This window comes from Notamacropus eugenii, chromosome 2 (genome assembly GCF_028372415.1).
Source record: "Notamacropus eugenii isolate mMacEug1 chromosome 2, mMacEug1.pri_v2, whole genome shotgun sequence".
NCBI classification, from domain to species: Eukaryota; Metazoa; Chordata; class Mammalia; order Diprotodontia; family Macropodidae; genus Notamacropus; species Notamacropus eugenii.
Genome location: NC_092873.1, coordinates 295144163 through 295169608, shown reverse-complemented (window position 1 = coordinate 295169608; position 25446 = coordinate 295144163). Strand labels below are relative to the sequence as shown.

The following is a 25446-nucleotide window of genomic DNA, read 5'->3' as shown; positions in this document are numbered from 1 at the left end:
ATTGGCAACCAAACTGTACGACGAGCAAGAGAATGAGTCCTCATCTACTCGGCCTCAGAAAACTATGCAGGAGAAATGGGAGAGGCTGGAGAAGCGACCGGGAAGCCAGTTCCAAGGAACCAGCCCGCGTTTGGAGGTTTGAGGCTCTCCCCCAGTAGGCACAAGCCCACCTTTTTTAGCTTTATTTATTTAGTTGTTTGTTTGCTTATTTCCTTATTTGTTTAGACTATCATTGTCTCCCCTGTGCTCTCTGCTCCAGCCCAAATCGACCACTCGCTATCCCCCCAGAACCCGCTTAAGGTTTCCCAACTCAGTGTCTTTGTGCACACTGCCTTACATGCCTGGACTGCCCTGCACTTGTCTCAACCTCTTGGACAGCCATCCATCTGTTAAAGTCCAATGACCTGGGGCACCTAGATGGCACCGGGATAGAGGATGGGCCTTGGAGAGAGGAGGACCTAAGTTCAAATCCTGCCTCAGACACTTGTCACTTACTAGCTGTGTGACCCTGGGCAAGTCACTTAACCCCAACTGCCTTGCCAAAAGAAGAAAAAGTCCAATGCTCCGCCCCCTCCCAGGATGCTCTCTGATCCTCTCAGTCAAGAATGAGATTTTATCCCTCCCATAACCACCCTGCTTACATATTCTCCCTTTCAGATATTTCCATACATTTGTGACTTCATCAGTTCAAACAGCATATATTAAATACCTACTTTGTGCCAAGGACTGTGCCAAGTACTAAGGATACCTCAGGGAGGCTGTATTAGCTCCTGGGGTTGGGGTGGGGACATGAACACAGGCAATAATACAAAATATAAATACAATTTGATTTCATTACAAAATCCATCAGTGAGGGTAGGGGCAAGAGGGAGTGCTAACAGTGTCAGTGATCAGGGAAGGGCTCCTGAAGAGGGCAACACTTGTCTGGGAAAACAAGGCAGAGGTGAGGAGGGAAAGCGTTCCAGGTGGGAGGGGAATGGTGGATGCCTTCCCAATGAAGGGACTGGGAAACATTAAACACACACACACACACACACACACACACACACACGGGAAAAACAGTCCTTGGCTACTACAGGGAAGGGACCTCAGAGGTCATCCAGTAAAACCACTTTATTTTGCAGATGAGGAAATGGATGCCCAGAGAGTGAAGTTATTGAACCAAGAACACACAGGTTGTAACAGTCAAGGGTATAACTTGAATCCTGGTCCTCTGCTTGCAAGGCCTGTGCCTTTTAGGCTGAACCATGGAGCTAAGGGAAGAAACAAAGCCTAGGAGAGAACATCTCTTTCTCTTCTTATGTTCAGTCTCCCAACGTCCTCAGGGAAATGCTGTCACATCAAATGACAGGAATTGGTAGGAAATGAGCCACTTCAGAAATGCAATCAAATAGGGCCAGAGGAAGTAGAGACCCTGTCCACTCCCGAGATGAGGTGACCGCCAGATTGGAGGTTCCCCTCCCTTGAGGTGTCACCACCAGCCAAGGGCTCGTGTGTCATGCTGCCTGTGAATGCTGTGAATGTCTGGGAGTGGAGGTCAGGAGCCTCAGACAGGACGTGCAAGTTGAAATTGAGTTAGAGTCCTAAAGAAAAGCTACAAAAGCTGGAGGGAAAACAGGGGTTGGTCTCTCATGTCTCTTTCCCCCTCCCCCTTTCCTTTCCATTCCTTAGTTTTCCTTCCTCTTCCTGTTCTCTCTGGGAGTCTGAGCACTCTCCTTAACACCTCTGACCCCACCCCTCAGGCCACTACATGCTCCCTTTTACCATGGTTTTGCAGAAGTACAAAAAATATCAACATTTTTTTCCAAGAACTACCCATTAAAAACCTGGAAAGATATTTTTACTCTTCTACCCTATGTTCTCCCAGGTACTTTCCCTAAAAGTTACAACCTCCATTAGCCTCATTCCAATCTGCTCATTCCCCCCTCCTTTCTTCCATATGTGCGTGTATACACATACATGTATACGCATATATACACATGTGAATGCATTTAGGCATGTCACTTTTGACATATGGTTGCATTTTGTGAGTATTTAAAATTCACTAGAGTTAATTCTTCCCCATTCACCACTTATAATAGTTATCCAATAGTTCTGCATATTTGTCCATAGGTTAAAATTTTCCTAAAGTCATCAGCTTATATTTTGTATACTTGATAAACAAAGTTATCATAAATTTTGTTTAAATTTGTTTTGATAACAAATGCAGTGTATATTTGCTCATGCCCTAAAATTTTTCCAGTCATCAGTGTATATTTTATTTGCTTGATAAACAAATTTACTGTAAATTTTGTTTAAAATTTATTTTGATTACAAATTCATTGCATATTTGTCCCTGGGCTAAAAATTTCCCAAAGGCATCAGTGTATAGTTTATTTTCTTGATAAACAAATTTACTTTAAATTTCGTTTTAAATATATTTTTATTTTGATTACAAATGTACTGTGTATTTATCTCTGTGCTAAAAATTTCCCAAGTTATCTTTGTAAAGTTTATTCACTTGAAAAACAAGTTTATAGTATATTTTGTTTAAGATTTATTTTGTTTATCAATTCACTAAAATTTCCCCAAAGTCATCAATTTATGTTTTGTTTACTTGATAAACAAATTTACTATAAATTTTATTTACTTGATAAATATACAACCTCTTTCAAGAAAGAGTCCTCTGTGTACAAGTTACAGGATACAATGTTCTAAGTTGCGTTACTGTCAACATTAAAAACCCATGAGTTCATAAGACTCTTGAAATGTGATGTTTCTTGGAGGGGAGGCCACATAACAGCACACAGAAATGGTAGAACAACGACAGGAAAAGCATAAAAAGAAGAGATTCAGAACTGTGTCCTCCCTGTTCTCATTCTCCTGAAGAATGGAGAGGTCAATCACAGGATGCTAGAATCTCAGAGGTGGAAGGGACCTCAAAAGCCATCTAGTCCAATGGCTCCTTGGACAAGAATTCCTTCTACCAACATATCCTATGAATGATCATCCAGCTGCTGCTTAAAGACTTCTAAAAAGGGCAATGCTATTACCTTCCAAGGAGCCCAATGCAATTCGGTACAGCTAATTGTTAGGAAGCATTTCCTTTATAATACCTGTGCCAAACTTTAATCTTCTGCTTTGGAATTTATTCCTAGTATTTCTAATTCTTTTTAATAGGGCCAAGTAGAACAAATCTAATCCCTTTTTTTCACATAACAACTCTTCAAAAACTGGACAAAAAGCTATTATTCTATACCCTCTTTCTCAAGTCTTCCCTTTTCCAGGCTAAGTCTCCCAAGTTCACTTCAACCAATCCACATGTGGCACGAACTGAAAGTGCTTTCCCCGTGCTAATTATCTTCCTTTGAATTCTTTGCAATTTATCAATGTCTTTCCTAAAACATGGTGCCTAGTATGTGAGATATAAGACATTACAATTAAGAGTGAGGTCATACAGTCGCTGAAAAACTCATGATGAAGGATTCCAGTGGAAAGACTGATAGATCTAGAATGAGAGAAAGGACCTGGATTCAAATCTAGGTTGTGATGTTTACTACTTGTATGACCTCACGGAAGCCACATTATCTCACTGAGTCTCAGATTGGCCGAGACGATTTCTACAGTCTCGTTCAGTTCCAAATCTAAACGGATTCTTCAAAACCCAGAACATACCACATTCATAAAATCTCATTTCATTCAGCCTTGGGGACCACTTTACTTCAGGAAACAAAAGGTTAGCGTAAGTAGGGGTAACAACAGTAGCAAGTGTCATCTGTACAAGTGCCTTAAGGTTTTTAAAGCACTTCACATATATCATCACTTAATAAATGAATTAAAATGAATTATCTCATTGAAGAAGAGGAAGGTATGGGAGAGTCATGTACCTGGCTCTTCGTTTCTTTACTCGACGTTCATGTTCTGCTTCTTCATAATATAATTCATTGTGGCTGGAATCTCTGCGTCGAGCAGCAGCTGCTATCATAGCTCGAGACTGGCCTGCAGCATTGTTCCCTGGGCCTTCAAGGAAAAAGTAGTAGAAAAGCAACAGCTTTAATATCATAGATCTCCCAAACACTGGGCAAAAGGGAAGTTTCAAATTCTGTCAAAACCCTCCACCCTATAAAGAAACTTATCAGTACAATTCTACATAAATCCCAAGAGAATAATCCCAAATTAATACCCCACAGAGTGGAGCATCCCTTAAATCTTTATTATGCCCAGTTTAGGACAGGAAAGAAATTCTTAATAAAACCCCAATTGGATCAGCGAAAAGCGAAAAAGAATGGGATGAAGAATCCTAGACAATTAAAATGTTTGCCAAAAAAAAAAGTGCGCTAAGGATGTTACTTACCATCCGTTATATAAAGATTCAGTTTGGCCATAAGGGCAGCTGGAACATCACATTTCACCAACAAAACAATGAGAGAGCATGAGAGGGAGGGGGAGAACAAGGACAGACAGAGAAAAAAGAATGTCAAGAGACATGGAGACACCAACCACACACAGGAAAATAAAAGTTATGCTGGAATGTGTCATGGCAGCCACAACTTTTAGGAAATCTACCAACACCTCAAAGACATGCAAAAATGGCACCAATTAAGTCAAAAGATAGGTAGCCCATGTATGAGTTGACCATCTGACACCCTCCCTTGTCTGTACCAAAAAGTATCTAACTCCTCTTATATATCACCGAGTAGCAGATTATCCTGTTTTCATAATATAATTTCTAATGCATCTTTAGACTCTAAAAGGAATACCTTCAAAATTCACCCTCTAGTTTAACTTATCATCAGACTAAGAAATCAAAAGGGCATTTTTTTTTTAAAACAAAGGATGCACTCAAATTTAATACTGTACATACATCCTATCTTGTTGAGAGCTTACTTAACCTGTTCTGGTACATGCAGAGAAGGAGGGTCTAACCAAAGTCTATCTTCCAGCCTTTCACTGACTCCTACGACTTCTTTTCCCGGAGAGAACTGATAAAGGCCTAGAATGCCCCAAATATGAGGAAGAAAGAAGCATGAACTAGTGAGATCAGTTGGGTTCGAGGACCTAGATGGCTATGTGAATCTAAGTATTTCTCCAAACTTTCTAAAGTATGCCCTTCCTAAGTAAGGCTTCCATTATAAAAGATTCCCAGAAGAAGTTAGGAAGCACAAACCAGTATCATTCTTTTTTTATTTTTAAAATGTATTAAATTTACATGTTTTAAATGTGTTAAACTCTCAGATAGATTCTTTGTGCAATATGTGTAAAATGTCAACCAAAACTTCTTCAAAATAAATGTTTGCCTATACTTAAACTCATCTGATATGACAATGCCATAGAGGACAGACACCAAAGGATGGTGGAACCAAACTGACTCTAAATCTTAAGTTCAACATTTTCTTTCCCCGCATTTCCCCCCTCCCCACCCCACATTCAACCTCAGAAACCACTTCCAGAAACATACCATCTACATTGTAGACTTTTAGGCCAGCCATGTGCTTAGCTGCTCGGGATTTGGAGGCTGTTAAGAGGGTTGGGTTATAGATGGTGAAATCTTTGTAGTAATTTTCCAGAACTACCAATGCTGCTCTCTGTATGCTGGGAAGAGAGAATAAAGTTAATTCAAATATTTTGCAAATGACCAGAAATTTTAGGGCTTACTTTGAAGAAAACATGGCCATAAGGAAAAAAAATCTCCACTTTCTAAGTTGTTTTCAGTGATAAAATGCCAGGGAGCTCAGCTAACATGCCATCACCCCAAGACAAGGTTACTGCTCCTTGTCACTACCTATAGAGGGCAAAGCTGTGGCACAATAAAGAATAATAACAACTATCTGGACAGTAACCTAAATTCCAGGTACTAATGATATCGTTCCTCCAGAAGACTGGGTTTATGGTCAATTGTCTTCAGTATAGCCCAATGTCTTTAATTCTAAGCAGGGTCAACGGTACCTCCCAATTGACCAGCTCTCTTTGGTCTTATCTCCCCAAGTCTACAATGGCTGGTGGGGTGGAGGGAGACAAACTAGGATCCATAAATCGTCGGGAACAGGACAGAGCCCAAGCTTAGTAATATGCTGAGCTGACTTTCCTAAATCTCTACATGTGAAATGGGATAATCTTTTCGAACATGCAGTGTTCTCAGTAAATACTTAGAAGGTGGAACTTAAATGATAATAACCAACATTCCCAGGACAATGAGACAATTAGGTGGTTCACTGGATCCAGGATCAGAACAGCCTCTTATCTGTCTTTGCTGTGTGACCTTGGGCAAGTCATTTAACCTCTGTCTATCTTAGTTTCCTCATCTGTAAAATTGGGAAAATAATAGAACCTACCTCCCAGGGTCCTTGTAAGGATAAAGTTGTAAAGCACTTGCAAATCTTAAAGTGCTCTATAAATACTATTACTATTGTTGTTGCCATCATGGAAGGGTCTGATTGACAGCACAGAATTTATAGCCTGAAAGCGTCATTAGATGGTTATAATCAAGAGTCTTCTATCAGAAGATCCCCATCTACTGGCAGATCTCAAAGTTGATGGCCACCATCATCTCTTGCCACCCAGGGGTATACAGACAACAGTGCCCTCTTCCACCTTCGTTCAATTTAACTTAATCAACATTTATCTAACATTCACAATGTGCCATGGATGCAATATGGGTAAGATAGTCCCTACTCTTAATGAGCCCATAGTCAGGGCACTTGACTGTGAATGCTTTCCCAGTGCCCAGTTCTGTGTGATCAGATCTCAGGGCTCATCCAATCCAGTGAATTTTGCGGCTGTTGTTCAGTTGTTTGAGTCTTGTCCAATGACTCTTCATGATCCCATTTGTGGCTTTCTTGCAGTGATACTGGAGTTATTTGCCATTTCCTTCTCCAGCTCATTTTACGGAAACTAAGGCAAAAGGGTAAAGTGACTTGCCCAGAGTCTCACAGTTAGTAATTGAGACCAGGTTTGAACTCAGGAAGATGAATCTTCCTGGCTCAGGGCCTAGCACTCTATCCACTTTGTTACCATGCTGCCTTCTTCCTTCCCCCAACCCCCGCCAGCTAATTTTACATAAAAGGAAACTGAGGCCCAGAGAGACGAACTGATTTGGCCATGGTTACACAAAAAGTTAAGTAGCATAGCAGAGATCCAAAATCAAGTCTTCTAATTTCAAATGCAACAATTTCCACTGGGCCATAAGAGCTTCATGGAAATGAAACGGGACAACAATTCCTTGCAAAATGGTCAGGGAATCATCATCTTCACAGATGAGGACAAGCACCCAGAAGTCCCACTGGACCCTGCCCTCCCACTCTAGCACTGATGGAACTTTCCTTCCTATTAAAAACTTTTTTTCCCTTTTGAGGAATGAAAATTCCAAGCAAAAGCAAATATTTGGAATGTCATTCTTAAGTTCTTCATGTTAGGATTTATTTTTCAATGCAAATGGGCCATGGATGAGAAAATTGCAGAAATTAAAGAAACTGGACATCCTTCATCCTGAGAAGTAGAGGAGGTAGCACTGAATCGACATCTCCCAGGCATCTTTCTCCACCCTTCCAACCCACACCAATCAGCAGAATCACAATTTGGAGCATAGGAAAAGTACCTGGGGAAGTTATTTCCGTTCCATGGCAAGATACAGTGAATACCTAACCTTTCCCAGTATGGACATGTATACAAATAAATATCAGCATGTTTAAACACACACACACACACACACACACACACATACACACACACACTTTATCCTCCATTACAGATCACAGTTGCCAAGGATTCATAATAATAGCTACCATTCATGTAACAATTTAAGGTTTGCAAAACAATATATGAATACGTGTGTGTGTGTACATACACATATACACATATGAGTTACCTCATCTGATCCACTCAACAGCCTTATGAGGTAAGTCTCTTCATTATCTCCATTTTACAGGCAAGGAAACTGAGGCTCAGTTGCAAAGCTAGCAAATATCTGAGGCAAGATGCAAACTCAGTTCTTCCTGACTCCAAGTCTACTGTTATGGAGGACTCTATGGCTAAAGGAGTACAGAGCCCACCAAGCCTTCATTCCAGACTGGGTTAAAAAGTAAAGTCTTGTCATACCCTCTAAAAGAACCAGATGCTCTGGTGGGAAAAAAGGGGCAAAGAAAAGAGGTTCACATGACTTGCTCACCTGTGACAGAACTTGTGAGAGTATTTATTCAGGAAAAAAAAAACTGAACATGGAGGAAAAACTGTACACAAGGATCTCTTTCCTTATCCTATTCCCAAGGGAGATGTCAGAAAGATTCACACAAGCAAAGACAACTGTCCAGCATCCCAGGCTGATGAGCTGCTACCAGAGCTAGGAGGCTCTTCTGGGCTGAGTTGTAAAATCTCTCCAAGAAATGTTCAAACTCTCATTCAGGTAGAAAACAATTTATATACAGTAATGCCTCCTGTGTCATTAGGAAGCAAAGAATTCCCCCTAAGCGACTTCTCCATAGACGTATATCTAATCATTTGGGATGGATATAGTTCTAAGAAGTTATGCCCTTTCTTGACTTCTAAAACAGAATATGAACCTTTTCTTGATAACTCATTAGTAACATTATAATGATTGTATTCCACTATAAAAGAGTAAACCTCTGGACTAAGAGTCTTTTGCTAAATGGTCCCAATATGTATCTATTTGTTTTCATACTTTCCATCTCTTCTCTTGAGGTTGGGCTGCTACTTGTTGCTAGAGTTAGCATGTTTATCTATAGGTGCCTTCCAAAATTACTGCCCTTTAATATACAATATTTAATTATTAGCTAAGAAACCGGACAAGCACACTGTTACACTTGTGGTTAAAGGAAGTCTATCACAGCATTTGAGCATTGTAAAGGAGCGTCCAGTTCAGACCCTAGAATACCATCTTACAGCTGTTGGCACACGATGGCCTCCAGGGAGAAAGAACTGACTATACCACCCTTTCTACTTTGAGAGAGAGAGAGACCTGATGTCAATTCTAATCCCACTTCTTTGTTATTTCCACCCCTGCTCCTAGTTCTGATGCCAAGTGGATAAACTAAATCAGCCTTCTATATAATAGCTCTTTGAATATTGGAAGGTGGCTGGCTATCTTTTCCCCCTTAGAGCTATTCTTCTTCATGTTAAAGATTCTGAATTCTTTCAACTCATTCTTATAGATGGACTATAGGGGCAGCTAGGTGGTACAGTAGATAGAGGGCAGGGCCTGGGGTCAGGAAGACTCATCTTCCTTAGTTCAAATCTGGCCTCAGACTCTTATTAACTGTGAGGCCCTGGGCAAGTTACTTAACCCTGTTTGCCTCAGTTTTCCCATCTATAAAATGAGCTAGAAAAGGAAATAGCAAACTATTCCAGTATCTCTGCCAAGAAAAGTCCAAACAGGGTCATGAAGAATCTGACATGACTAAAATGACTAAACAACAAATCTCTAGTAATACTCATGATCCTGGTCACTCCCTTGTGGACACGCTCCAGTTTACTAATGTCCAAAGACAGAACATAATATTAAGCCATGGAAAGACCAAGGAGTCAAATAGGGTTATTAGTACTTGTCATAGTTCAAAGGCAGGCTGGTCCCCTTGAGTGGAGTATACTTCCCTCTTCTTCCCCATCCCTCCACCCTCACCCCCTGGTCCCTACTTCTTTTCATCTAAATCTAACCTAGTATAAGCCATTTAGGTGACACAGTAAAAAGAGCACCAAGGCCTGCAATCAGGAAAGCCTGAGTTCAAATCTGGTCTCAGATACTTATTAGCTATGTGAACCTAAGCAAGTCACTTCACCCTGTTTGCCTCAGTTTCCTCATCTGTAAAATGACCTGGGGAAGGAAATGGCAAACTGCTCCAGTATCTTTGCCAAGAAAACCCTAAATGGGGTAATGGAAAGTCGGATACAACTATACAACAACAAACAAATCTCCTTTCTTCTTGAAGTTCTTGATGACTCCAGATCTTTCCCATCCTCAAAATACCTTTCCTTGCCTCTACCATTGCTTCAAGTGTCATCCCATACCTCTTCTCCCTCTTTACCCCTTTATTTTTGCAGCTCTATGTTCACTTCGTGGCAATTTTCTGTCTGTTTGTAAAGGAAACCTGGAGAGCCTGGAAATTTCTGACCTACCTCACCATCTTCCCAAAATTCCTCTACTGCTAAACTTCTGGAAAGAGATATCTACACTTACTTGCTCACCAACCATTCATCCCTTTTAATCTAGTTTCCAAAATCACTGGTGACATCTTTAATGGAAAATTCCATGGCACTTTCTCACTCATCTGTAGTATTTATTACCAACCACTTTCTTCTCCTTGATATTCTCTTCTCATTTGGTTTCTATGAAACTGTTCTGTCCTAATCCTCCTTTTACCTGTCTGATTGCTTCCTCTTGGTTTCCTTCACTCATCTTCCCATTCCTTAAGTGTAGGTATCCCCTAAGACTCGGTAGGCAGGCCTTTTATCTTCTCTCCTCAACAGTCCCACCCTTCACACTCTTATCTACTCCCAAAGCTTCAATCACTCTCTGCGTGAAGCTACTTCCTAAATCCATATTTGCCATATTCTTTCTATAAGACTGTAAGCACTTCCAACATTAAGACAGTCTTTCCCCCCACCTTTATATCTTCCACAGCCTGTAAGTATAGTGCCTTGATGACAGAAAACATCTGGAAAAGGATAAATTGAATACATACATAACTATATATAAATCAACACACAAGGAAAGAACAAAATGATGAGAGAAGATGGAGGGGGTGGGGTGGACATTATAGCAGAGACATGTTTAAAGTAGGAAGTGAGAGGACAGGTCTCCCGACAAATAAAAAGGTTAAGGCCAATACTGAAGTTCTGGCTAGGTTAGTGGGATAAGTGGCCAGGCAGAGAGAAGTAGGTGGGATAATACTTAGAATTCCAGAATTTCAGAGCTTGGAGCTCAGAATTCCTCTAGTCTGATGCCACCTGAAGCATCAATAGATTTTACTTCCCTGACAAGTGGCTGCCCACACAGCTGTTGAAACTGGAAACTTGTCTGGTTCTTTCTTCAAGAGGTGTTTACATTTTTAAGGTTTACTTTATGGTACTAATAGGCTAATAGTCAAGAGACCTTCAGCCTAGTACAACTCGGCTGCTCATTACCAACAATTATCACTGGATCACAGATTAAGGGCCAGAAGGAGCTTTAGAGGCCATCAAAACCAACCTTTCTCATTTTTCAGATGATCAATCTGAGACCTGGAAAGATTAAATAACTTGCCCAAGGTCATAGGAATAGTAACGAGGTTGGATTAGAACCTGGTACCTCTGGTTCCAATGCCATTGCTTTTCCCATCTGTCTAGGTGTGGGACCCTGAACTAATTATTTTTTCCTGTGGGATTTAGCTTCCTCTTTTATAAAATAAGAAAACACCTGTAAAATATAAAAACAGACAATCTCTAATGTCTCTTCCAGCCGGTTGTTGTCCTTTGTTTTCAAAGAGGACCAAAATGACCTCACTACATTGGTCAAGGTACAGTGTGTCCAACAGTGCCTGATCACACCAATACAAACTCAGAAGGCTCTACCGTAAGTAGGTCACAAACAGTCCACGTGAACATTTGGAGTGGACATGTCTCTAAATTTGCACATCTCACATTTCTTCCCTTCCACCTATAGCATGCTAGAAGGTTAAGAATTCTCCTAATAACTGAGCACAAGCTCCCTTATGAAATAGTCAAATTCATTTTTGCATCACTCTAATTCTTCCTTAAAATGAACTGAAATCTACCAATTTCTATATCTCGGTCCCTCTGGCCATGCCGAATAAATTGAATCTATCTTCTAAATCTAATCTTTCACTACTTGAAATAGTTAAAAGACAGCACCTATATCCCTTCCCTATAAGTCTTCTCTTCTCTGGAAAACAGTGGGTCAACAAGGTAAAGAGAGATCAGCGAAGAAACCAAAGCATTCTCTAACTAATGAATTCCTTGACACTCTCTATCTAGCCTTCTTTAAGAGACATATGCTTGGGATGGGGATTTGACCCTGCAAATGAAGCATTTGGGAGCACTCCAAAATACAGCATCCAAAATGAAAGTTTAGTGAGCTTTTCTGTATACACTCCCTGAGGGCCATCTGACCACCACATCTGTTTACCTGACTGCTGCATGCTGCCAAGAGAATCAACAAAGGTTATTTCTGCCTGGATGTGTGTCCTTGTTAGAGAAGATTTGGCCTCACATGTGGAGGAGGTGGGAAAGGAAAAGGAAAGGCGGGGTTGGGTAAGGCCAGATGGACCACGGGTGGCAACATAGATATGACTACGAGCCCAGTGAAAACCAAATATAATTCCCAAATACCACAAATGACTACTTCTCTGAGAACCAAATACAAATCCCTGCTAACACCTCCTGTCTTTTAATTAAATGTTAGGCTTAAAGCCACCATGTTTGAGATGACAGTTTATTCAAGCCTGAGATAACAGGGCCAGTAATGACTACTCTGGAACTTGAAGAAAAGTAAATAAATATGGACAACAGCTGGAAAGAACTCTTCTTTCCCATTGAGAGCTAAGTCAAACTTTTTAAAAGAGTAAACTGGGACAACATCTTGGCTTCCTTGGGATGTTTCAGTAATAGATTCTGGAAACCAAGGGAACACAGAAAATTTGCAGCAAAATTATAAAGCCTAAGAAATAGACAGGTAGTAAAGATCATTGAAATCCACCTCTTTCCCTTTTCACCCAGGGTGTGGTTTCTAGTAAAGTTTCCCTTTCCCTAGAAGTCACCTGGGTACCCTGAGGGACAGCTCCCTAAGCTCAATTCTATGTCTATGGGAAGAGCCTTAACCACCCACCTCCTGGAATCATCATGAGGTGAATTAGAATGTCTCCATGGCACTGTGTGGTGTGCACCTCTATATAAATTGGTAAACACCTGAAAACTGTATCTGCACATCCATTACAGTCCCAGAATTGGAGACGGTCAGAGACAGAAGTGGTCTCACAGATCACTGAGTCTAATCTCTCTGTGACAACATCTCCAACTCGGGATCATTCAGTTTTTGTTTGACAAACTGTTCAGTTCAGGGAACCCACTACTCCCCTGAAGCACTCATGTCTTCCAGCTTGGAATAGTCTGTGACCACTGCTGTCTAACATACATTGTTTTACTTATTTTATTTTCATTTTAAATTTGTTTTTCTTGCCTCTCCTTTCAAAATAACTCAGTTTAGCATGATGCTTGGCACACTGCAGGTGTCTAACAAATGTCTGTTGACTTGACTCTGTGGCACTTTGAGGTCTGTGATCACATTGTCCACAAAACAATCCAATGAGGCAAGTTATGCAGAGAAGTAGTATTCCCATTTTATGGAGGAGGTCACTGAGGTACAGTGATGTCTCTAGGCCTAGAGTACTGAAATTCTCTAGAATTCTAGAATTCTCTAGAACTTTAGACTCCAAGTCTCTATACATTACACCCTGCCCTTTCTTTAGGAAACAAATAAGAGAAACAGTAGCCTTGGGAGTCTGAAAAACCTGAGTACAAATTCTGCCTCAGCCACTTACTAGTTCTGTGACCCTGGGCAAGTCACTTAATCTGTTGGCCTAAATTTCCTCATCTGTAGAAGCTATTTTTCACAGGAATGGTGTGAGGAGCCAATTAGATACATGTATGTGACACCAAAGAGTTATATGAAAGCCTAGCTTTTAGAAATAAAAATTCTTGGGGGACAGGGCCCTAGTGCCTTCCAGTTTCCTTTCTGCAGCTGTATACTGTCCTAACAAGTACTATATATGAAATTAAATCATCCCTGGATTTCTGAGCTGAACAGGACCCTAAAGACTATTTCAATCCAACCTATACTCCCCCACAAAATGCCCCAATACAACATAGCTGTTGTAGGCTTGGCACACCATGTACATACCCCATGATGCAGTCACCTCACCTCTACTTAAAGACCTTTGACAGGAAAGGGGGACCCACTCCTCCTTTCCTTCCATACTACTTTGCCCCACCCAGTCCATTCCTTGTCTGGACAGCTCTGATGGTTAGGAAATTACTTCCCTTCCACCCTTCCACAAGTCTAAATTTGCCTCTTGAGAAAAATAATTTTAATTTCTCCCTAGAGAAAAAATTAAACTTCAAAGAGGTGGGGTGTACTGAGACCAATTGAGGTCTTCCCTCTCAAACCTTTCCAGTAAAATCCACCCCACTCCCATAATAGTTTGGATAAGGGGCAATTTCCTTTCTCAATACAGAGAAAGAACTTGGGGGTGGGGTGGAGTGGAAGACAAGGGTAAACCTTAGTCAATAAATCCCAGACATCTTTAAAATAAGAACAACTTCCTCCCTGCAGTTTGGGTGGGGTGGGAGGGACTGGTAACAAAATCCCAGCCAGTTTGGGAAAACCCCTAGGCACATCCCAGAATTGACCTGAAGCTACCCATGATCCAAGTCTTTAAAGGATCACACAGGAAGCAGAAAAAATCCTGAAAGTCAGATTCCCCAAGGCTACGGAGGCCAAGCCCATCCTGGCTAGAGGTTGTGTGACCATTCAGTCACAGGGGAGCTTCAGGGGCCAAATTCTTCTGTTCATCCAGCCCCAGGGGCCATAAAATGCCTTTGGCCTGGACTCTGCAGTCACCTCCTGACCTCCAGATAAAGGGTCATAAGATGAGTTAGAAGAAGATGGGGGTGAGGGGAGGGCCAGAGGCCTGGAGAATGGAAAGGGACTTAGGAGAAGCAACTGGAATCCCAGAACAGCCCGTCATTCCGCCCTGAGGCCCCTTAAAAGTCAGGTCCTATCTCTGCAGACCCTTCCAAACCCTTTCTAACTGATGAGCTAGGGTTTGTCTTTTTCTTTTTTCCCCATCCTTATGGGTTGTTTCGAAAGCCCAAATCACAAATTCCTCCATTTTAGTGGATGCCCAAAAGGAAGGAAGCCAGGAAACAAAAGCTCACAGATTCTAAACTTGGAAAGGGCTGAACCGCAGGGCGAGAGATAACAAAGGGAAATGGTACCAAGCAAGAGATCGTTAGCATCGGCAGGACTACTATGACAGCAACAATCAATTCACATTGATGTAGCAAGTCAAAGCAAGTTGACAGGCATTTATTAAGGGAGTACTCCATGCCAGAAACTGTCCTAAGTGCTGGGATTTAGGGGGGATAAACGGGCAAAAACACAATGCCCACCTTCAATGAGTTCACGTTGCAATGGGGAAAACCACATGTAAACAAGGCAGATCCAAGACACTGAGGGAGTAGATGGAAGGGGATCTTTGAGAAGAAATCATGAGCTGCTGGGGGAGGGGGAGAACTGGGGAATGTGCAGATCGTCATTCAGATAATGCACTGCTACACACACACACACACACACGCATCTGCACACATATACAGAGATATAATGATATGCTTATATATACATATATGTACCCCCTTATGTATACACATAAATGTATAAACTTAGATGTACACATATGTATATATGGTATACATATATGCACACACATGTAGTTGTATGTATATATACGCATATGTATACACATATACACATGTGTGTATATACGTGTGTGTATATATATAATTTATATATAGTTATACGTGTATATGTTGCTTCCCTTGATGCAAAAGTCTTTGAAGGCAGGGACTACCTTTTTTTTCTCTTCACTTCCCCCCACTAAGAGTCTAGTATGGTGCCTGGTGCAGAGCGAGCACTTTAAAAAGCTTGATAAATTGACTTCAAATCCTTCCTCTGCCACTTGCTACCTACAGGTCTTCAGGCCAGGCACGTAACTCTCTGGGGCTCTGTTCTCTTATCTGTAAAATGAGGTGTCAGCCTAAATGCCGCTAAAATTTCTTCCAGTTTTAAATGTGAGAGTCAATGAAATATACATAGAGTGCTTCAGAAACCTTAAATAGCTCTATAAATGGCAGTACTTAGAATTCTCTTTCTCACTCTATGCCTCAGTAATTCAGTTCCCAAACATTAATGAAGAGAGGCAATTTTTAATTCCTACTGACTTGCAATAAGATTGGACCAGATCTATGAATACCACCCAGTAAGTCAGGAATCATTTCTAGAATTCCGTCCCCTCCCCACGCCCTCCCCTGAGCTTCTATGGGGAAAATCTGGTCAGGGATTCTCCATGGCTATTCACAGAGTAACCTTTAACCCACAACACCAGAGCTTCCTTATCCTTTTCTTGTGTCATGGCCTCCATTGACAGTCAGTCTGAAGTCTATGGAATCTTAGGAGGATGTTTTTAAATGCACTAAATAAAATAGGTAGGATTACAAAGGAAAGCAAGTATGTGGAAATACAGATATCCAAATAAAAAATAACTTTACAGACCCAAAGTTAAGACCTCTGCCCTAGAATGTGAAACCACCACTGAGTTCAACATCTCTCCTCCACCCCAAATTTCAAGGTGCTAGAAAGCTTCCCCTCCATCTAGCAAAAGTAATGAAAAAAAGAAAGGGAGGGAATCTACTTTCTGGAACATATTCCCAAGATTGATTTAGAACTAGAAGGGCCGTTAGAAATTGAGTAATCTTGCCCAACCTGTTTCATTTTACAAAGTAGGGTTTAAACCCTGGTCCCCTGATTTCCAATGAGGATGCTGTTTCCCACTATATACAGTTATCACTTGGTAACTGTACTTAAGTGTTTCTATCACTGGTAACTAAGGTTCTGACAATATAATACAACCATGAGAACAAGGTCTTAATCAGCAGAAGTGCCACAACATTGGGTGATAGCCCAGGGTGATACCCTCCATCACTGTATTCACTATGAGCTGCTGGGGCTGGGGACAGGATGGGGTACCTGGGCATGGGGGATGGTTTCCATCCATGATGGTTCCTTTTAGCTTCTGCAAACAACATGGCAGAAACAGCCAGATGTTCGAGCAGCCCCTCGGGTAGGACTGCATGATACAGCAGGGTGGTTCTGCACTCATGTGTCTGCTCTCCTTGACAATACTGACAAGGCTTTTTTTTTCTTTCTGAATGGCTAATCTGGTTGTTGCTGCTACGTCTCTCCTGTTACTTCTTTTCCTTGTCCTGCTGTCAGGAAGATTCTGGCAGCCTTTTCCCATTTGGGAATATCTACCAAAGATGCTTTCTCTCCCTGAGACAGGTATGAGCTTTCCCACCAAAGTTGGGCCTGGGCTAATCACATCCCTGCATCCAGACTTCAGGGGACTTTGCACGCCCTGCCTATCTTAAATCCAATTCACTCGCAAGTCAAGACATCACCCTCCGATGTCATATTGGTCCTCTCCTAGAGGGAAGGATGAACTATCCTCTATAGACAAGGCTGTGGTACCTTTTTCTTTCCTATAAAAATAACTTGGCTGCCCCAAAGTTCTAACTCGCTGAACTAAATCACTGAAAAAGCAAGCAAGCACATCAAAGACAAAATGATTACCGATGTTTTTTGATGATGGGGATGATTCTCTATGTAAAGCAGGATTTCACTCTCACCTCAGTTTGTGATCCTTAAATGGACTCAGTCAGCTAAGTCAACCAGCTGGATAGTAAGGCATTTTCCTATAACCTCATCTCAATGCACAGACAAGCCCTTAATTAATTTGAAAGCAGTGTGGGATTTGGGGGGCTGCTAGATGAAAAGGCAAATGATGCCAATCAAGAGAGATTCTGTGACTGGTTGAACAAAAATCACATCCCACTCTTGGATCTAGTATATATAAAACAGCAGGCCAATTCAGAATCAGGCCATCCAATGGTTAGGGGAGCACGAGTCAAGTCCCTGAGTGGGACTCATTCATGAGGAAGAAAGAATTTTTTTTCTTTTTCTCTTCTGATCTCTCTTGATCTAGCCAAGAGAGGATTCTGCTTCAGGGGATATGACCTCCTTCTAGGAGGAAAGAATGAGATCCTTGGAACCCAGAAGAGAACTATTCCTAAAGGAAACTTTTATGAGGATTCCATGAAAAGAGGAAAGTAGTGGAGAAAGGGAGAAAAGTAGGAAAGTCAGTTAACCAGGAGTCGAATGCAACCTGTGTATCCTACATATGGACTTTGATATCATTATCTGTTAAGTTTGAACCCACCTTTCCAAAGAACTGTTTAGGGGGAAATGTTTTCGTACAAATTGTTCTTAATATAAATATCTTTAGTAAAACCTAAATCTGGGGCCAGCTGGTGGATAGAGTACTGGCCCTGAAGTCAATTGAGACGAACTAGCTGTGTAATCCTTGGCAAGTTTACTTAATGCCAACTGCTTCGAAAAATAAACAAAAAATCCAATCCCTCCTCCCACAAAAAAACTAAGGCTAGATTGCAAATTGTTCAGTTGAAACACAGGTAGGGGCTCATGAGAAAAAGTACTAGAAACTAGCTTCTTAGGGTTACTCCTAGAAGGCTAGGGGCAGTAATTGGCTTGGGACTTGGTCTGCTAATGAGAGTTGTGACTGAGAATTGGGGAAGGAGGCCTGGAGAGGAATGATGTGAATGTGCATGCGTATTAGGTGTGTATACACACATATAATACATATCACACATGTGTATATATGTATACACAATTACAGACATTCCTATGTGTGCTAAGAGCTTCAGAAGTATTCAGAGAGTACTTAACGGCAGCATTCTCACTGTGACAAGCTTTTCACATTACTGGGACAGGTAGGTGCCTAGATTCATTCATATATGATCAATATACAAAATTCTTCCCAGGTTGGCCCTGAATGAACTTGTTGCTCACCCAGGATTCTTGATGATTTACCTATCTAAGATGACCCCAGGAGGATTAGTGACACCATGTAAAATCTACAGGTATCACACTCTGAACCCAAATCCATCCAAACTGAATTGACTCCACAAAGAAGAAACCCACCTGGGGCAGGACTGTGTGGTATTGGTCAAGGGCAGAAAAATGGGGCCAATCATTTCTCCTTAAGAATGATCCCTTATTACTAATAAATATTAAAAGGGATATTTATTGGGTATTTACCCAATTGTGGTGGGTACCACAATGGACCTTCACTCATTTATGACACATATATTAAGTTCCCACCAAAGGAGGTACAAAGATCAAGACGACATGGTCCTTGATCTCAAAGACCGTATAATGGAAGAGGAGATAGGTATACAAAGGGTAAAAACATAACAGAGATAATCAAGTATTAGGAAAAGTGAATTTCAGAGTTGGAAAGGACCTCAGAAGCATGCAGTAGAAAGCACACTGGCTCCATAAGTCAGAAGAACAGGGTTCAAGTTTGGATTCTGACACGTACTACCTGTGTGACCTTGGGAAAGTCATTTAATTTCCTTGGACCTCAGTTTCCTTGCCTAAAAAGCAAGGAGGTCATACGACATGACCTCTGAAGACTTTTTCAAATCTAAATCTGTAACCCTGTGATACAATCCAACCTCCCCCCACCAAAAAAATAAAATAAAATAAAAATCCCACTATAAACACATCTGACAAGGTGTCATCTAGTTTTTGTTCAAAGACCTCCAATGAAGAGGAACCCACCACCACCAGGGGCAGCCCGTTCCATTTTTGGATAACTGTTAGGAAGGTTATTTTCCTAACATCAGGCCTAAATTAGCTTCTTTAGAAAAATAATTCAAATTTATCTATAAAGGAATAATTAAAGTAAAAGCTCAGGAAAATATTCCTTGTTAGTGAGGGTAGAAAGGGAAGAGAGACGCATTAGTAAAGGTTTCATGAAGGACATGTGATCTGAACTAGGCTTTGAAGGATGAGAAGAAGAGGCAGGGGAGGGAAGGTAAGGATATTTCGTTTGGCTATAGGGAATAGTATGAACAAAGACATGGAGTTAGGAAAACAGAACATTCAGGGGAGGAGTAGTCTAATTTAGCTGGTTGGGAAATAAAGTAATATTTTATATAAGAGTCAGGTTGTAGCTAGATTGAAGGCCAGGGTTAGATCTTATACAGTAGATAATAGAGCGACTGATGGCTTTTGAACAGTGGGGTGCTATGATCAAAACTATGCATTTAAAAATGGCACTAAGAGGAAGAAAACTCAATTAACTAGGGCTCAAACTAGGGGAGGGGAGGGTCAGGGAAAATGGTAGCTAAATGAATGTGGCAATAGAGAGAGAAAGGGCAGCCAAAGATAAAATGACTCCTTTTCATCGGTAAAGTTAGGGGTTAGATTGGATAATCTCTATAATCCCTTCTTTCTCTAATCTATGATCCTATGAATGGGTGATTTTGAACATGGGTAAATAGGATACAAGTGATGCCACAAATAAAACCAGAGAATTTAAAAAGAAAAGCTGGTATGTCAGATTCAGTACAGAACATGTTGAGTTTGAGATGCCCACTAGCATCCAAATTGAATCTTTTGAATTCTGTAAAAAATGAGCCTCTGGTGGCATTGACAACATAATAAATGACTGGGAAATCTAAGTCTGGAACTTGGCAGCAGATTCAATAGAAAAATAGTGTTAGGAATTTATAGTCTGAGAGAAAAATGGTCAAAATTCAAGATTTGGGAGGGAAGAAAGGGGTAGAAGAATATTCACCAATAATGAGGTCTAACATGGTCATAATGATGGAATTGGAATGACGATAGGCACCAAGAAGGAGAAACTATAAGATGAGGATATTGGAAGGGATATCAATATGGCTATTAAAGTAGTTGAGAACTAAGGATAATGATTAGATGGAGAAGACCCTGAGTCGGATGGATAAGGTAGGAGGACAAGAGTTCTTTAAGGGATAAGACCAAGTCATATAACACTATGTCTAGGTGGGGCACGATGATAATGAATACTTTTCTTCTCCCTCCATTAATGATTGGTTCTTATATTCTAAGGTGAGCGTAATACAAAGGGGCTAGGTCAGAGAGATTGCCTTGTTTCCCCTTTATATCAGGTGAGGCCCATGAGCAGAGGTCAGGAAGGGACGTCTCCATTAGTGGTCCCCTACCCAGGAGGCAGCTGTACAAACAGAAGAGATCACTGTCCAGAACCTTTCAATCTCATCAAAGTCCCTTTTAACAAACATAGCAGAAACTAACCACTAACAGCAGCTCCATTTCCTTCCTAATAATTCCTCTAGTCCAAAATATATTTAGATTCTGATCCTTAACACATGCACTGACAATTTAGCTCCCACGCATATGAGGGTCTGCCAGTACCTTATTCGTATTTGGGAGGGGTACAAAATATTCGTATTGGATTACTATTAACAACAAAAGTAAACACACACTTCCAGAGAATTTAAGCTTTTAAACTGGCCATTGTGTTTTAAAAAACATGAATAAAAACTTGCACAGCTACTACTTGTCCTTTGGTCTCCCTAGTCAACGTAAAGAGCACTTATTTTAAGGAGGGGAAGAATATTAGAAGGAAACCTTTTGGTGGAGCACTACCCTGAACTCCCTCCCACCCCCCCAAAAAAACAAACCTGCTGGCCCTTGACTAATTTTTGGTCTAAGACTGGAACAACATGAATCCAAGGCTTAAATCTCACCCTCCCTAACTGAGATAGAATCTAAACCTCAGAGATCTCACCCCCAAGAGAAGTTACATGAGGAAGGAACCTCAGCAGCAGATGTACCATTGTTTTGCTAAGCTTCTTTTACAAACAGAGAAAAAATTTTTTCTTGGGGTGTACCCAAGAGACTAGGGGACAGGGTCCCTGTAGATGAAAAGGTGATTGAAATTATATAATGGTTGTTGTTCAGTTGTACCTGAGTCTTTGTGACCCCATCTGAGGTTTCCTTGGCAAAGGTACTGGAGCAGTTTGCCATTTCCTTCTCCAACTCATTTTACAGATGAGGAAACTGAGGCAAACAAGGTTCAGTGACTTGCCCTGGATCACATAGCTAGTTATACGCCTGAACTTAAGCCCTATCATCTTCCCATGGCAGAGTTGCAAATTGAGGGTGGAGAGATATTGATTAGATGCAATCATCCCAATTTAAGTAAGAGGATTGACAAGAAATTTTGGATGGCAGATTTAGAACTGGAAAGAGCCTAGGACATCTTCCTCTCTTTACATATGGAGAAGCAATTGTGAAAGACCAAAGGCCATCTAGTTCAAGTTATGGCAACAGAAAGTCCCTCTACACCATCCCTAGCACAGGGTCATCTGGCTTCCCCCTGAAAATGTTCAGGGATGGAAAATTCATCACCAATCAAACCAAACTATTCTATTTTCGGAGAGTTCTAGTTATTAGAAGGGTTTTCCTTCCATTAAGCCAAAATCTTCCTCCTCCTCACGACCTCTGGGATCCAGTAGGACAAGTTTGATACCCCAACTTTCAAAAGTACTGATCCCAGTCCTCTCCACTCCCCCATCCCTTCTCCCCAGATCTTATCTCCAGGCTAACGACTGTCCAGTAAACCACCTGTCCCACTCAGATGCTTTTCTAGGCTTCATGATCTCCAGAAAATCCTCATTCTTCAAGATAAAATCAACTCTCCCATCTCCTCAGCAACCCCTGCCCTGGGAAGCCCTCCCTCCCTTCCTCTGATTGAGAAGATAGATGCTGGAGGGTTCCTCTTAGATCCTCCACCATGTAAGGAGGGCAGCCCAGGGAATTCACCTCTTCATTCCCAAGAAGCTGCTTTCCTGGATTTCATAATCAACAGAAACTCATCTTTCTATAAGAAGAAATCAGCTGTAAGGCTCTCTGGCCTCCATTTTCCATCTGGAGGCCACAAGATTTCATCACACTCCAGAGCCAATTAGCCTCTCCTCCCTTCTCTCACCCCTCCCTAACTTTTCAGTTTCTTTTTATGTGGTATTTTCCCCTTTAGATTAAAAGCTCCTTAAGGGCAGTGAACTTCTTATGCTTTTCTTTGTATCCTCAGAGCTTAGCACTTTATAAATGTTTATTCACCATAACTCAGAGTAAATGACTTGCCCAAGGTCTTATATACAGCCAGAACTAGAACTCAAGTCTCCCCATTTCCAGACCAAGGCCCTTTCCACCACACTACAAAGAGAAGTGTTCACCCAGTCTGAGCAGTCCCCACCTCCACTATTTCTTGGCCCTGAGATGAACTAACGGACACAAAAGTTCAGTCAGTGGCTGGCTGTCTTTCCAAATTATTAGAGTAACTTTAAGCTCCCCAGAGAGCCTCCCTCATAAGTTTCTAATTTGAAAACCAAAATGTACACCAAAAAAATCCAGGTCCTGGCCGGAGCTGGAGAGGCGACAAGCTTAGCTTTGTCTCCACTGGACTTGGACACTGCTCACCGACAACAGTTGCCTCCTGTTTCTGGGCCCCAAGTAGCCAAGAAACATAAATGTCCCTTTCTGAACACCACCGGGACAAGCTCACAATCGAACTCTTGCTGTTGGAAAAGTACTTTCGAAAGAAACTTCTTTGAGAATACTTGCTTTTTTTTTTTTAATTTGCAGTCAACGGTCATATCTTTTTTTTTATAAATGGTCATCTTTCAGTGGATAAAGCACAGCTATAATCCTGTCTCAAAAGTGGTCATGCCTACACAGACCATGATGGCTAACACCACATGTCCCAAGTCATTACAGCAATTCATCTACGTGAACACATGGAAAAAGAATTGCTCTGGAGCCAGGGGTGGGGCACCTGCGGCCTCAAGTGGCCTTCTAGATCCTCAAGTGCGACCCTTTGACTGAATCCACACTTCACAGAACAAATCTCCCTAATAAAAGGATCTGTTCTACAAAACTTAAGACTCAGTGAAAAGGCCGCACCTGAGGACCTAGAAAGCCACATGTGGCCTTGAGGCCGCAGGTTCCCCACCCCTGCTTCAGACAGTCCAGCAGAGAGTTTGCCCTTAAAAATCACCAAATTTTGGGTCAGTTTAATCAGCTTAGTTAGAAATCATTACACATTAAAAAAAGATATGATGAACAGCATTTAACTTTTCTTGATTATTAAAGATCTTCAAGGGAGGTACCTGGGTACTGTGGAAAGAGTGCTGGATTTGGAGTCAGGGAACCCAGATGGCCCTTGAGCAGTCTCTGGGCTTCAGTTTCCTTTTCTGCAAAATGAGCAAGTTGGGGTAGAAGACCGGCCAGCTCTATATCTATGATTCTTTGATGAAGAATATCTCTTTGAACTCAGCTGGGATGGCTATAATTGAATCCGTTAAGAAAGACGACCATGTGTCCTGGATCAGCCTAAACCCTGAGCTTCTGTTGGGTGTGGTGGCACAAATCTGCAATACCTACTAACAGTACTTACATAGTACTTTGTGATTTAACAGATATAAATATTATCTCATTTTAGCCTCACAACAATCCTGGGAGGCAGATGGAATTAATATCCCCATTTTACAAATGAGGAAACTGAGGCGGAGTTTAAGTGGCTTTCCCAGGGTCACACAGCTAGTAAGCATCAGGATTTGAACTTATGTGGATAATTCCCTGCACCACCTATAGTTCTTGAAGCTAGAGCTCACCGGATCTCGAGCCAAAGTAGGGCTAAAGGCTATAAGGTATCTACACCAAGTCTGACATCAATATGGTAAGCCTCTGGGCCATGAGGCTGCCAAAGCAACCAACCAGCCCAGGTCAGAAAAATGAAGCCACTTCTGTCCCAACTGGCACTGGGATCAGGACCATGAGTGGCTGCCGAATTTCCAGCTGAGGCAAGATAAGGAGACTGACTCCCAAGAAAACAAAAGCTGCAAAAGATCTTCCAGGCCAATCTGCCAGAAGTCATTTGCAAAAAAAGTCACCTTAGCTAAGCAACTAAAGCGCAAAAACAGGTCAGTCCCACAGGAACAGCCTTAAATAAAGCGCAAAGGCCTGTGATTCTAGTTTGGCCGGACAAAGAGAAAGGATGTACTATTCTGGATCTCTCGGATTCCTTTTATAATTTTTCCCCCTTATGTAATGTTTCAGCATTTAAATACTTTTTTCCCCTAAACTCTGCAAGACTCTTTAGAAGGCATATTTCTGGCCTAGTGGCTTTTCTAGTCCCTGCTGGCTTGAGTCAGACTTCTTCCAAGGGTTTGCAGGCTGTGTAGTCCACATCTGACCCTGGAGAACAGCTCTGTTTTTCACAGTGGCCTTCCATGACAACTCCTCCATTGGTACCTACCCTATCCTGTCCCTGATTTAAGTCTGACAGAGTGAAGTGATGGCTGATGAGGCGGGAAGCCACACAAGTCCTTTTTTCTCTAACCTATCCATTCTACTCCACCATGGTCTCCATGTGGAAACAAGAGAGACTAGTCAGTAAGAAATCATATTGGAGAAGAATGAGAAAAGGAGGAAGCCTCCTTTTCTCCCATGGACCTCTCCACACAGCTGTGCAGAGAACATGAGTGTGTGGACTTTGCTACAAGCTAGAACCCCTGAGATGAATCATTTCTAAGTAGAGACTGAGGAGTTAGCCTTGGGGTGTTGGGGAACAGGGGAATGAATGGACAGTTAATAACGGATGATTATTTTGTGGTCAGCTCAAAAATGCCTGGCTGCATTCCTGCATTCTACATATACTTCTACCCACTGCCCATCATGGCTACTAGATATCCCACAGC

General features: G+C 41.5%; 1 protein-coding gene across 3 annotated transcripts in view; it reads right to left on the bottom strand.

Moving 5' to 3' along the window:
* Positions 1-25446, bottom strand: part of VANGL1 (VANGL planar cell polarity protein 1) — a 78860-nt gene that overhangs the window by 13101 nt on the left and 40313 nt on the right. For 2 of the 3 annotated variants that reach the window (XM_072644452.1, XM_072644450.1), the window contains 3 exons: positions 5438-5571; positions 4334-4372; positions 3867-3999 (listed from right to left, as the gene is read on the bottom strand). In XM_072644452.1, coding sequence (XP_072500553.1) covers positions 3867-3999; positions 4334-4372; positions 5438-5571 — 306 coding nt within the window. The remainder of the gene's footprint in view (positions 1-3866; positions 4000-4333; positions 4373-5437; positions 5572-25446) is intronic. The other variant, XM_072644451.1, reaches the window with a different exon arrangement.